At 49.4% G+C, this 15095-nt stretch overlaps 1 protein-coding gene across 1 annotated transcript in view; it reads left to right on the top strand.

Annotated features, from left to right (window-relative positions):
- Positions 1-15095, top strand: part of LOC128727196 (trithorax group protein osa) — a 96519-nt gene that overhangs the window by 6616 nt on the left and 74808 nt on the right. The window contains exons 3-4 of the mRNA XM_053821115.1: positions 12849-13199; positions 14412-14588. Of these exons, the coding sequence (XP_053677090.1) occupies positions 12849-13199; positions 14412-14588 (528 nt within the window). The remainder of the gene's footprint in view (positions 1-12848; positions 13200-14411; positions 14589-15095) is intronic.

Raw genomic sequence — 15095 nt, forward strand, 5'->3', positions numbered from 1 at the left:
CAACTTCAGGTAAGTCATGGCTGTTTGGTCAAATATGAAGAGAGTTTTTTTTGTCATAAAAATACACTCGATATCTTAATTAACTCTGCTTATTGCCCCGAGATGAAACGATCAAAGTTTCTGGCACATTATTTCGAGTTTTTCAATAATAGGGAGGCTTTAAATCAAGCTTAAAATTCAAAAGCCATGCCCCGTTAGTCCATTTAGACACTCTTAATGGTGTTTGATTTTCCTTAGTTAATTGAATACGCTCCCGTAGAATGCCTCGAGCATTACGGGACGCCATCTTAGAACGGCAGTAGATATATCCCTGCAAGACGATAACCAGCACGCGAAAATGCATGCGCAAAACACCGTCATCCCTCACCTGGGATAGGCTCGAAATAATCGATCGCAGTTATCGCGCACTCGTGTGTGGTGCCTCGTATGCCATTAAGCAGTGGAAATGTGCAAGAACTTGCACCCTCTCTCTGACTTCGCTAGTGTCTAAACGCAATAATCATCATGCACCGGTGCATCGGATGCGCTTGCATCTGTCGATGTAAAGCATGCTCACCTTTTGGCTCCTTTGGAACGGGAAAATGCCCTCAAGGAAGCGAGGTAACAGCACATACTCACACACACACACACACGTAAGAACTGACGTGGGTATATAACAGGGGATGCACCTTTCCTTCGTGTGCTTGCTTTCTCTCCTTGGCTGCGCTTGCCTAACTACTTCTCCCGGCCAGCAGGCAGAGAGGATATCAATCAAAAGTTAATTAGCAAAATTAATTGTGTGACACTGGAGAACGAGAGAAGGAAGGATAGAGAGAGAGAGAGAGAGTGTTGGGTGTGCAAGAAGAGAGGGCATGTTGTTTATACATATGTATGATTCGCTCTATGTGGAGTGTACTAGCTGCCGTTCCTGCGCTTTCAATCCAACATGATTCAAGGACTCTTTTCGTTAGAAAGCAATACTAAGAATTTCTTGTATATACCTTAGGCATGAAGCTGAAGCTTACGGTTTTGTTTATTTTGTCTCTAATTCTAGAAAAATGTTACATATTTTATGTTTCAACTGCACGTTGGAAGAAACTCAATTTAGTTTGCTCCCAAGTGCTGATAAATTCCTCCATCAATCTGATTCAAATGCTTACCATTTCCATGCTCTTTGAACTGGCAACTGGCCGCGCTAGATGGCCGTTCCTTCGAGCAAACGGATCGATTTTCATCGTCCATTCCGGCACTTATTTCACCGGAACCCTTTCGACCACCGAGCACACCGATTCCGACCCTCTGACACGTTCGGTGCACTGAACCGGAAATCGGAAGGATTTGCATTTCATAAGCGCGCGCGCTCGGTGCCTCGCTTCTCTCCTGTGTTCGTTTTCCTCGCGATTGAAAACGCACCCCCGTAGAAGCGAGCGAGAGAAGCACATAAGAAAGCCGAACCTTCCTGAACCCAACCATTCTCCACTCGTGAAGTCCTGCCACACGAGCCTGGTAGTCCTGTGTGCGAGCCCCAGCGTACCCTGACCTGGACAATAAATTATTGCACACTGACGAACGGTCCGGAAACACCTTCCTTTCCTGTTTTCTTTGGGGTGGGTTGCTGTCCGGGATGTTTTCGATACGTTCAGGCGTTACTCAACAAGGTTAGGTATCGTAGTGCCTGGCGATTGTGACGTTAGATTCCTTTCGGCCCATAGGAAAGCTGCTAATATGCGTCGTGAAGCGCCATATGCCTTTAAAACGGTTACACCATATTTGTATTCTTCCCACTGTCAACGAAATATAGAATGCCATTTCAACCTTAGCCGCCGGTTCTGACATAGATGTGTCATGCGGGATGTCCTAGACATCAACCATCAATGGTCTCGCTTATTTTGAACGACCGTGTGATGCAGGACCACCATTCCAGCACTCGAGCTTCTCTGGTATTGTCGAACAGATAGCTGTCTGCCGATGAAGCCAGATTTCGTATCTTGCATCAAAAACACCGAGTCCTGCGACTGTCAGCGATGGGTTGTCGGGTGTCTTGTGGACGTTAGGTGTAATTTGTACTCCTAAATTTTGGGTAGACCGTCCTACGATAGCGTACCAATGCCTCATCAACAGAGATAGTTTGGTGGTTTCTCCATATCATCACATTTCGAATGTGATTGATTATGATTGGCTGGGTTTGACAACGAACCTGCCCGGTCTTTACGTATTCATTTTGTCGGCTCGCATCGGCAGGCTAGACTAGTAAAAGTTCTACTGAGCATTCTAAATGGAACGGTGATGCACGGATCCATCAAAATTTCGTGTCCGGATTTGACGCGACACCTTCGAATTGGTCTATTGTTTGTGCATCTCCCCGTAGTTAGGCTTTGTTGATCTGTTACGTTGAGTTAGAACGTACTGTAAACGTGGTTCTTCGTCAAACCGTCAGTAACTCACTCAAAGGATGCGCCCCAAACACCAAAAACTCCGCTAAGCCGCAGTTTGTCGATACGCAGTATGTAAATTGAGCCCCAGGATATCCGTTCTACCCTTCTTGGTGTGCTATTTTTCCCGCGGTTCCGCGAACGGAATGTGAAACCATCTGCCTGCCTTTACGATGGAATTTCTCCAGTAGGATGATGCTCTCTCGCTTCTTCTCTCAAACGTGCGTCATTTTTGGTACGATAGAGGAAGAGCCTGTTTCGATTCGCTTCGCGCGAACGTGTGCTGGCGTGGTGGACTTTTCGATACCGCTCCGGCACCGGATGGTGTTCGTTCCATGTGGGTTGCGTTAAGTTAATCCTTGCTCAAACTATTTGATTTATGCGATTCTCTCAAACGAGCAAGCTGGCGAGCGTAAAGGAACGCTACCATGAAGTGTTTCTTTTGGTTGTAGTAATGCCCTAAATCTGTCAAAAAGTCATTAAAAAATCGGACATTGATTATTCATGATATGCACAGCATTGCAAGCTGTTTACTAGTTGCACAATAAACGGCTGTGCTTTCGATACTTCACAATATCATGACTAACATTATTGTGCCAATAGTAGATATACTATATCAAATATAGATGCTAGTAGATATACTATATCAAAGTTACATAAAAGTGTTGGCATGTGTTTTCCAAACACCCATTTTCTCTCTATTTAAGTTACTTGTTTTATTGTGCTATCACCATATCGACGAGTAACACTCATAAAACACCCTGTGCCACCTAATATAGCGACAATAAACCTCGACAATGGTCAATTAAATGTTCACGGGCCGGCAAGACTCACGAACCATTCCAGTTCAGTCTCTCGCACAAGGGCAAGATTTATAGAACCACTTCCTGTTTTTCGGAATTCCATCCCTTCGCGCCCTCTCCATAAGATAGTCTTTCGTTCGACGATTGCGTCGGATTACGATCCGGCGGGAAAAAGGGTCGACGGCAATGCAGGACACATTACGCTCTCGCGCATGACCCCATGAGTTGATTGACCGGCGTGTCGACCCCTTTTCCAGGCGATAAATCTCGCGAGTCGAGTCCTTCCAGCGGGCTCTAATACGCACTCGTTTTCGAAAAACATTCCCCACGGGTCCGTAAACAGCACACCAACTCGCTCACTGTTACCAGGCCGAGGTAAAGTGTTTGGTGGCGCTTTTTCGTACTTGAGCATAATCCTTCGTGCGTAATTCTTGCGTTTAATCCTCTTCGAAAGGCTCCCATAGGCTGCTCCTGGTGAGGTCCTGCAAGGTGTTATTTCGTTTATCGAAGAGAAGGCTCTCCCGCTAAAGCACAAACATCATTGGGGCTTCTTGCGGAAGGTCTACGCGGGCTTTTCCTGGCCACAAGCCATAACCACAACCGCTTTTGGGCATACCACTAGTGAAAGCTTCACGTGTACGCCGACGTTCGTGGGGCTACTCGAGCAACGAAACGGTTCTACGAGACTCAATGCATCACGTACCAGCTAGATTGGGTCGCCGTTTATAGGATACGATCCCTTGTAGGTGCGCTTTTCACCGAAACGATTGAACAGAAGTGACGACCACTAACCGATAATCGATGATATCGCGTATCCTGTTTCGGTGCACCTTTTCCAATTTACGTTCCTGTGATGCTGGACGTGCACCAACGTGCTTTGGACAATGTTTCATTTTAGGGTGTTTTGGAACTGGTCAAACCTTGGAACATGGTTTTTGTTCAAACGATTGACATTACAAATTATGCCTTATTCTCAATGCTTAATGGCGCGTGGTTGGTGGTAAAAGTGTATATTTGCTAGATACGTTCATGTTTCTCAATGAATTATTGACCTATTTATTGTCTTTACCAAAATATGCTTCATTTATAATCATCTTATATATTCTTTTTATGTCGTTCATTTTTTAATCTTTTATATCGATATGAATTTGTTTTTGTTTTAACTATTGTACTCTACATTAGAATTCTTTAAGCACTTCGCTACTCAAATGATGATTTACTGAACAATTTCTGAATTGTTTCAAAGTTCACATAAACCCTTAAAATCATGACAATGCTCAAACAAAAACGTGATTCCAGCCCATAATTGCAGGAAAGAGGTTGGTGCATCCTGAACCGGAGAAAAAATATCTCGTAAAAGCTCACAAACGCACGCTTGCTGTTTTTATCCACGTTTGTGTGTGTGTTTTTTTATCCTTTTTACACACCCTTTCCGCGCCAACGTGATTGGTGCAATCGTCGTAAACTTTCTGCCCGAGACCTCGCACCGCACCTCAATTTAAACTTCCTTCCTCCTCCTCCCATCAGGCGACCCGTCAGATCCAGTTCACCGGCAAAATAATGGCAGCGGACGAAAGTTCAACGTTTGCTCGTTTTCCACGCGGAAGCAATCATCGTTCGCACTAGTTCATTTAGTAGTCCTCCTTCTTCTCCCGATTGCAGGCGGAGAGCGTGGAAAAACGCTCGCTCGTCTGCAGCGATTTCCACCGCCGCGGAACACGTGAGAAACCGGAGGCAAACGGGCTTTAAAAAGGGGGTGTGTTTCCGCACACCACCATATGCTTGTGTTGACGCGACGGCATCCCAGCTCCATCCTTCGAGTGGGGACCACCGGCGTGTCGGAAACTCATAACTTCCGCCCAGCATAAACTGATACATCCGTCAACGTTGGGCGGTTGGATGACGAACAGGATGGGTTGTAATTTTGCTCTTGTTCACACACACACACACACACAGCGGTGTATGCAGCATCATCCCTGTGCGCCTCGGTAAAGGATGCAGTGACCTTTTTTAGTCCCCTTTTGTCGCGCGCGTTCGAGCGTGACTTTGTGCTGCTTAATTTGATGCCTTCTTTTGATGACCTCTGTAGTAAGTGTGTGTGGGTGTGTTTGTGTGTGTGTGTGCTAAACGGTTGCGGGTTGCGAGGGATGCCAGGAGGTGGGCCAACCTCATCAGGCAACTGATAATTGGAATTCCATCGTTTCTATCATTCCCGGTTTTGTTACCAACCCTGCCCGTCAGCTGGACAAACGAGAAAGAAAAAGAGAGAGAGAAGAGAGAAAAAAGAAATAGAAATCTTTTTATTGCAATATGAGCCCTTTTTTGCGCGAGCTCAATCCCGCAACATAGTTGAGTACAAGGATGGCGTTTGGTGTTGTTTGTAGACACCCCAGTTCCGTTACGGCCCTTCAAAAACGCATCTTGTTTCATTGTCGGTGTTTTTTCGGCCCTTCGCACTTACCCACTATGGGGGAGGGGTTTTCTATCTCGCTAATTGCATTGGGTGCAGGAAACTAACCTGCGCTACACGGAGTGGAATGAAGGAGAAACGTTGCAATTTGCATCTCTCGAAAGGACGCTGTTGCTAAGATATCTCTCCGTCTACCTTGTGGAACAAATTACTGTACCGGGGATCGTTTGATCCTTGTTTTTAATCATGTCTCTGCTGTTTGAAAGTCAAGAACGAACTCCAATAATGAGTGTGCGATGAAACATGCGTTTATTGATTGTTTCATATCATTTGGGATAGTTTCTTTTTTTGAATTTATCCAGGTAATGATGGCATGAAGTAATTTTTCCTAAGTACGTCCGTCATTGAACGTTATTTACCTGTGTTCAAAAATTCTTTAGAATCTGAAAAAGCGTACATTTTGTGATTTGTTAAAAAGTTACAACAACTTCCTTCTTTGTCTAGCGGCTTCCATATTCCATTTGATTAAGATAGTTCCGGCTACGCAAATGCCACTGAAAACCCAACATCCCTCGTCTCGTTTGGAAAAGCAGAAATTTCCACATATGTCGACCACAGTCACTCATTTGCATCTCCCCACACCTTCCATTTCCTTAGGCTTTCCCTGGCCCTTTTTCTAACGAAGGCATCCAAACTAGTGGAAATGATTCCAACGCTAGAGCACCAGCCAACAAACATCTCAAAAATCGTCCCAGGATCTTCCGTCCTGGCGGAAACACACACACACACACACTACCCACTACTAACCCCCCAAAGAAGCAGACGGAAATCGAGTGTCCTTTCCTTCGTAATCGTCACCAAACCAGCGCATCGTCATAAACCATACAGAGCTCGTGTCACTACGCTACGTTGCCGGGGTAGATTTGTCTCTCCATTTCCCAGAACCAGCGATGAGTCGTGGCACACCACCCGTGCCATCCCCTCCACAACCTATCCTGCCCGCAAACGTTGTGCGTTTTTGTGCTGACTTGACGAGTCCAGCGGCGCTTCGTCCCTGCGGGCATGGGTGAAAAGAAAAGAAGTCCTTTTTGGAGTCAACCGTCGTACCCGACCCTCACACTTGACTACGAACGGGAAACTCCTTTTTTTTTTTTTTCGGTACACTGTCGGATGGAAAATGGCATGGAAACACACCGGGTGAACCGAACCTGGTGGTGGAATAATAACGCTCCGGCATCCGTCGTCGTCCTTGCGGGCATTTGAGTACGCCGTGTGTGTGTGTGGGGAAAAAGAAGGAAAAAGCCCCGGTGTCTGGGGTTTGCGTGTATCCTTTTAAAAGATCGCCCAATCCAACCGCCGGGCAACCGTCTTTGGCAGTGGAGATGGAGACAAGCGCCAACCTGCGCCTGACAAACTGCCGCAAATATACGTACGTGTGTGTGGGTGTGTATGTGTGTCTGTGTGTGTGCCTGAAATTGCTCCTTCGCCGTTGGTTACGCCACAGAGCCCAGTCCCGGTGGCAGCACTGTGTTTTTCGTTCGGTCTGCTGGCGTACGACACGCTGCCACACGGGTTTACTGCTGCTGGCTTTTCTTCGGGTTTTCCATCTCCCACTCCCAAAAAACCCGGCGCTTCTCGGTACTGATGGAGGAGTTTCTCGTCCTCGTCCTGAGGCCCGCAAGTGCTGGATTGGATTTTCGTTACTGAAGAACGCACAACAAGCCCAGGGCAGAGGGAGGTTGATTGCGAGCAGAGCATAAAATACTACCATCAGCAAAGTTGCTGCGCGTTTCCCTGGAACGGTTGGTGGAAAGGAAATCGATCGAGTGAGGGGAGGGAAAACGATGCGAGAGAGAGAAAGAGAGAGCGCATGTGGGTTGCGGAATTGTGGACATCAACGTGAAGCAAAACCAACCACCGGCACAAAACCACTCTGGCCCCAGAGCACACAGAGTCAGCCAGATCCTGAGACCGCGGCACACCACCGGTGTGCACAAAAATGTGCTCCTACCATTGAGCCTCGCAACCTTCTCCTCTCCCCTCCCCCCAGTTCGTCGGCGGAATGGCATCGGGAAAATGTGTGCCCCGGTCTCGGGACTAGCAGCGCTGGTTCTGGTGTGGCAGCAACACACACCACACCGGCTTTTGGTGTGCTCTGGCGCTACGGCAAAACCGTCCCGGAACACTGGGTTCCCTTGTGTGGGTGTCGGTGGCCAATATTGCCAGGTTTGCAGGGTGCTTTTTCCTGCTACGCGAACAATTTTCCGTGTCCTTTTTGGGGGTTACAAATTGACTAAAGTTTGCAATTATGCTTCCGACAATTTTGTGGCAATTATTTTTGCTGAATTGAAACCGAAAACCACCGAAAATGTCCACACAATCGTTGGCGTCGTCGTCCTGCCCGTGCGGCAGGATCAAAAGGATAATGGAGAATTTTATTCCAAACTGGAAAACACACCCACTGTGCCCGGGCACTTGGAAACTAGGATTGCCCAGAGAGGCGCACATCGGAGTAAAACGGATAACGATTCCGGCACGTGGGACACACGCCAACGCGCCGGCCACCGCCTTCACCTCCCTATCTCTCCTTCTCCCCTCCCCCTTCTGACACTCCTTCTCCCCCACCGAATGCCATGGATGGGAAGCGAACCGCGAAGCACGAACCGGAGGGTTCGCTTTTTGTTGTGCAGAACTGTGCGCCGTGTGTTCTCTCGTTCTCTCTCTCTCTCTTTCTCTCAGCCCACTGTCGAACCCACCACCGCCACCCTAAAGATTGGCATAAGGGTTGTGTGATGCCTGGGTGTGTGTGTGTGTGTGTGTGTGTGTGTACGTGCTTATATTTCCATCCATTTTCCCGCCTTGCTGGGGAAACCGAGCACGACGACGGTTCGCGAGAGCAACAAAGAAAGGAGCGATGCGATGGTAAAGGCGAAAGAGGAACCCGGGTGAGTGATGTCCCGTCGGGTTTTTGTAAAGTTGCGGCTCCGCCTGCCGACGGTGAAGCGTGGCATCCTGTGACAGTACGAGCTGGAAAAGCGAGGGAGAAAATGCGACCCTCCAGCGCGCCCCCGCTGTAGAGCCTCGGCTTCGATCTGCTTCTTTCGCATCATTTTCACGAACGTTCGGCGCGGGTCGGAGTGGCGTAACAAAAATGAATGGGGCTTTCGGTTTGGTTGTTGAAGGATCCCCCCCAAAAAAAAAGGGGTGGGCTGGGATGCTGGATTCACGTGGCGTGCGCTGGGCTTCCATTTTGCGCTTGCTTCCAAAATCCACCAGGCGCCTCCATCGACGTAGCATCCCAGTGGTAGTGTGCACGCTTTCTCGCTTATTTTTGCACCCTTCTCATCGACACCGTCGATTTAATGAATCCTCATCCCGTTCGGAATACAACGCGCACGTGAAACCATCAACAAACCCAACCCCAAGTGAAGAAGCGAGAGAAAGCGAGGATCGCCCTTTTTACCCTCACTAACAGCGAGGATAATCGATTTCAGGGGCCTCTCTTTTTATGATTGCATGCTCTCTTTTTCGCACCCACACGCCACCGTTCACGGTTGCCTTTCGAGCGTGTTGGGTGGAAAACTCCCGCGGAAAACGGGAAATATATTTACGTTCAATTATAAGCACAAAATTCAACAGCACCCCCACCACACCCTTGCGTGCGCTTGCTGTTCTCGGGTTGGCTTTCGTTTTTTTTTCCTATTTGACAGCCGGCATTCGGCAAGGACCAGCAGAGGCGGCAGGACTTCGTTGCTTGCCGCGTAGGGGAAAACTACGCCAGTGTATCTGTCCGGTGCGATAAAATTGCAATCTATAATCCCGTTCCCAGCGCGTTTCCCGATCGCTCGGGTTTTGTGTGTCGCTTTTTCTTCACATCGATATTCAGCACATTCGCGCTCCTTCGTATGTGCCGTTCAAGTAACCATAATGGGCCGATCCTTCGCCGGGTCGTTGTTTTTCCGGCAAGCGTCGTGATCGCGTAAATATGTTTTTGATATGCTCCTTCTGGGATGAGTAGACTTCATGGGATCTTTTCACAGTGATTGGGATTGGCTTAGCTCACTGTCATTTTGTGTAAAATTATTCAGATTAATATTTTTTTTTATTTCCCCATAATTTGGCTCATACTTTTAATTTCCCTCACTGCTGCTGACTGCATTCGTGTGCGGCTAAAGCGAATGCGGACACAATGCGAAACAATACGCTTGTCAGACTCTCGGCCCTTTTCCGGGGTGTGTATCATTTTAATCACTCGCGTGCAGGTGTGCGAGGTTTGCGTGTGTGTGTGTGTGTGTTTCGACACATTTTCTCATTCCACTCTGCACCACCGCGTTGCCGTTCCGGTGGGAATGACATTTTCCGTGCAGCCCTACGCTCTCACCACTACAAACTGCGAACGCAAAAAAAAAACACCGTACGTCAGCACATTCCATTTGCTCACGCTCACAGCCGCAGCAAGCGCTTTACGCCGAGAGTAGCTACCGCTGCTGTAGGGAGGGCCGTTTGGAAGGAAAATCGATATTTCGCCTGACGCGCGCGCCAGTCCGTGTCGTCCAATCGGAGCACTGGCTCAGGATCCTCCGCCATATCCTGGCGATAAAATTGTGCGATCGGTCTCTCGCCCCCTCTTCCTGCACCTCGCTCTTCCTGCTCAACCCACCCCCTCCCAATATACTCTCTCTCTTGATGGAGCCCGCCGTCGGCTCCTTTTGGGCAGCCATTTTGTGCCATCGCACGGTGCTGGGCGGAGCTTATGCACTGGCACAAAATGTTGCCGGTTTTCTCTTCCCCGCTGGGATTTTCCTCTTCCAAAGCCACCTCGTATGGCGTATCCTTGCGGCGAGTAAATGAGTGTGGGTGTGTACTGCGCCTTCGCAAGCACACATACATTCGCATGGCCGCGTTGGTAGCGTTTGGGATTAGAGCGAACAGAGCAGCTCCAGAGGGTGGTTCTGACCGAGGGGTTGTGCGGCGTGATTGGCAAGGATTTCTGTGGAGGTGTAGCCTTGCAGGAAGGAGGAGGGGGGTGGTAGGGAAGTAGCTCCCTTCTTCTGTTCCCTCTGCCACCAAAAAAACACCCAGAGACCGGTGAACGGTTGGAACACAATTTCGCAATTGCTTGCCACTTACCAGTGGAAACAATGGTGCTAGGCGAATCAGAGAGAATGCTGGAATTTGTGTACCACTCGGTCCTCTCTGTCTCACTCGTCTCCTTTGCCGGGCTTTTCCGAGCTAAAAGGGAACCGCCCGCATCATATCCTGGCTCTCCGACAACGGGTCGAGTGTGTTATTTGCCAGCAGCAGCGGCAGCAACGGCGTTTTGTTCCAGCACTGGATTTCCGTCTGTTTGTTTGTGGATTTTGCTACATTTTATGGTGCGATCCCCCCCGGGCCACCACACTCGATAGCCCCTTCCGGCTCTCCCGGTTGCAGTGGAAATTATGTATCATTTATCTGCTTCTCCTGCGATCGCGCTCGCGTCACGATGCCACGGTTGCTGGCCATCCTCGTGATGAATGCAGCTGGGAGCGTTGAAGAAATAGAAAAAAAAATCCCCCGGCAGAATAAAACAACCGGCTTTTCTAAACTGGTACATGGAAAGCGCATATCCCGTATGCTGAGCCAATGGGTTGGATGCATTTGGCTTTTCCGGTGGCATTTTCGGTGGCGTGGAAGCGAACGAGGGAAAAACGGTGTTATTTATAATTTGCAGCACCCCAAAACTCGTCTCGTCCTTACTCAAGGAACCGCCGGAGGCACTAATGTGTAAGGCTATGACCTGCTTTCGTAACTCCCCGGCATGCTTCTCGAGCAATCGCTTTGGGGAAAATTCATGACCAAGCCAGGATTGAGCCGTTGTGCTGCACAAACTGTAAAGCGGACGGGTTGAGGATGGCTTTTGGAGGAGTTCCTGGGGGTGCTTTACGTTCCGCTTGTTACTTGATCGTCCCATCGGTTCAGCGGTAACGGCCTAAAGGAAGCAGCGATTGTACGAATTACTCCCTCAAAAGTTTCCGCCTTGCGGGAGTTACTTTTGTACGCGACTGGCTGAAATGATCCCTTCCCAAGCCCATTGCAATAATCCTAGTAACACGATCCAACCATATGGGTAGGCCACCCAAAGCACACGAAAAGGAGAAACCCCGTTGGGAGGTAATTTTGTGCCAGTAAATACTCCCGAACGCGAAACGATGCAGATGTAGATTTTTTTCTCTCCCCCCTTTTGACTCTTGATTAACGCAATCCAATTTTGCAAGCCCCGGTACACCCCGATGGGCTTCATTCCCATTTGCTCCATTTTAATTGATCGCTTGCCGCGAGGAAATGAATCACCCGCCTTCGCACCCTCAAAAAACCCCCCACCATTCGTGTGATGGTAATTATAGTTGATAGTACTGTGCCCCGGTGCAGCCTTGGAGTGCACAAATCAACTCACAAATCGGGATGCAAAAATGAAACGGGCTTCATGGTTTATGCAAACGCGCTCTGGTGGGGGGTGGCGTTTTATTTGATTTGCCACACGGGAAAGCGCACCATTTGTCCCCGGGACGGCTCACAAGCCAAAGGTGTCGGGTAGGAGGAATGATTCCCCATGTCCAGCATGTTTGTGCCCGGCCGAAAAGTTGAATTATGAACACGCAAACACACCCTCGTCGTCAATTCGGCACTCACACACCTACGCTCACTACCACCACCATCGCATCAGCAGCAGACACTAATGACTTAGGGATTGGGTGTCGTTTTCGGCCCTCGAGCTCTCTCGCAAGGATGCGAAAGGTTGTTGTTGCAATGCTGGTGTTGGATGTGATGTGATATGATGCATTACTAGCCACCATCTTCTCGTGGGCTGCTGGCGGTTGTTTAATGTTGTACCACTTTTGTCCGGCAGTGTGCGTCCTTTTTGGGGATGACGCGAGGATAAATGGGTGCCGTTTTGATGCCTTTTCGGGTTGGGAGGCATTAGTTGGGGGTCCTTTTTTTTTGGGGATGATGCCACATCCCAAGGCGGCACAATTTGTATCGGCTATGTTCCCGTCTAAGGGACAGTGAGGGACGTCGAAAACGCGTTCTCCCTAACCTTATTCAAGGATCAATGTGTCCTGATTGATTGTGGGTGGGAAAAACCAATAGAAATTTTCTTTTTCTTGCATTTGCTCTCCGGCGATTTCGAACAATTTATTAATGCAAACGGTGTGTTTTCTTCCTCTTCTTGCTCCTTCACAGGGTAACACCGGACGGGGACAATCACCCTACCCGCCGGTCCCCCCGGGACAGGCCCCCGGCAGCTACCCGCCGCCACAGCAACCACCCACAAGCCAGGGCAGCCAACAACCGCCCGGTCCTCCAGCACCAGGCGCAGGAGCAGGAGGACCCCCAGGGCAGGGACCACCGCCGGCGGGTACCCCTGGTGGGCCCGCTGGCGGAGGAGCGCCCGGTCAATCACCGCAACATCATCCGCCCACGTCACAGGGCCCATCCGCCAACACGCAGTATACTCCCTATCAGCCTCAGCGCTATCCAACACCTGGTGGTCCTAACGCGCCCAACCACAGGACACCGTATCCTCCGCATCAGGTAAGTCCTGGCGAAGGCCATTCTGCCATTTGCCCCTTCATAATCGACTCATTTACGTGTGCGTGCGTGTGTGCTCATGTTGCATGAATGAATGAAACGTTCAGGTCCACACGCAGCAGTTGGTTGGATGAAATTTAAGCTTCTCAAAACATACTCTAAATGTGGCTCGCAAAAGGTCGGGATAAAAGAAAACCCCGATCGGCTATCGGCTGGGAAGCAGATGGAGCAGCTCTAGCCAGCAGCCTTGTTTCCGATTCCCGTTAACGCAACCGCTCTGTGTCTGTGCGCGATGATTCACGTCCGTCCCGATTTTCGTCTGCGTCTAGTTTCACGCTCGGAAACAGCTGTTCCCAGGGCTTTCCCGTGTATTGGCCAACCCCGAAAAACCCAGAGAGAGCCTTTCGGGAGGCAGTGCCACGAGATGATATGGGGGGTTGGAAAATTCCAAATAAACGCCGCTCGCGTGCCACCCTTCACGTACGAGTAGCCGCATTTTCAGACCGGCGAAAGGATACACGGCGGCGAGCGAGCTTACGGATTCGAACGGACGAACGCCGGTGTGTGTGTGTGTGTGTGTTGCTCATGTGCTGAAGCCTTACGAGGCCTGTGTTCCACAAAACTTTACCCATCCCTCTTAACTCCTTCATCTCCTCAAACGGCTACCCATCCACGTGCTTAATCACACACACACGTGGGGCAATTCCGTGGAGGGATACGCACGGTTCTTCTGACAGAAGGCCTCGATATTTTGCCGCCGGTTACTGCACACGAATGTTGGCGCTCGATTCATGTGCCTGCACCAGGCGCACGATTAAATCCTGCTCCGGAAGGAGCCCACTGGACACGGCGTACGTTCACTGTACACAAAACTTTTCGCCAGAAGTTCGCCGCTATCGTATCGCAAATTTGAATCGATCCGGACATGTGCGCTTTTCCGGATGGATCGTACGTCGGTCCCCCTCCCGAATGGCGTGGTTGAAATCGCGTATCATTTCCGGAAAGCGAGCTCCGTTGTCCGTATTCCGTGACGTTATGTGACCCCTATCTCGTCATTCATCCTTCGGAATAATCGGCTTTTACGCGTCAAAATACGTGTCAGAACGTCCGTTATGAAACGCGACATTATGCGAGATTTGTCGTTAAGGGAAGCAGCACTTTTAACACGGTTTGGATGTTAATGTGGCCGTTTGTTTGTTTGTCTATTTTCCACAGTACGAACCGGTCAGATCGTGGCCATCGCCAGCTGCCAGTCCAGGACCGGGCCCGGGACATCTGCCTCCCTCACCACACGGGCCACCGCAGAGTCCTGGACAGCAGCAACAACAGCAGCAGCACAGTGGCCCAAGTCCTTCGCCGCAACCGCCACAGCCAGCTCCATCACCGCATCAGGTAGGTGTAAATGTGCTCCATTTTCCAGGCATCTCCTCCAGGAAGCGATTACATTTTGCTGACGGGAGGATCGATCTCTACTTGTACTTCTTCTTAATTGGCTTTATAGTCACAGTCCTGCATATGGGGGAGAGGTTCAGACGAGATTCGAACCCGATGCTATCGCGTTGTTTGTGCCGCACGATAACGTTTCGGCTATCGGGCAACTCTCAAATCTCTACTAGATTGCCTAATTTGTTGAGAAGAATATCTCTTTGTACGCATTGACACCTGTGACGAGCCAAATTATCGAATAGACCCAATAAGAAGATGATGTTTTTGGGAGTGGTGAGATGAAAAAGGAATAAGAAGGATAGAAATTAAGCTCAAACGGAACGGTATGGTCACAAAGTAAGCCTGATTTCATGAAATTTAGTTGACATATGCTTGCTGTGGCCGTTGAATGGAGCTATTCAGCTTCTTGATCTTGAGAATTGTACATCCCGCACTCAACTCATCATCGCTCCT

The sequence above is a fragment of the Anopheles nili genome, chromosome 2 (genome assembly GCF_943737925.1).
Source record: "Anopheles nili chromosome 2, idAnoNiliSN_F5_01, whole genome shotgun sequence".
NCBI lineage: Eukaryota > Metazoa > Arthropoda > Insecta > Diptera > Culicidae > Anopheles > Anopheles nili.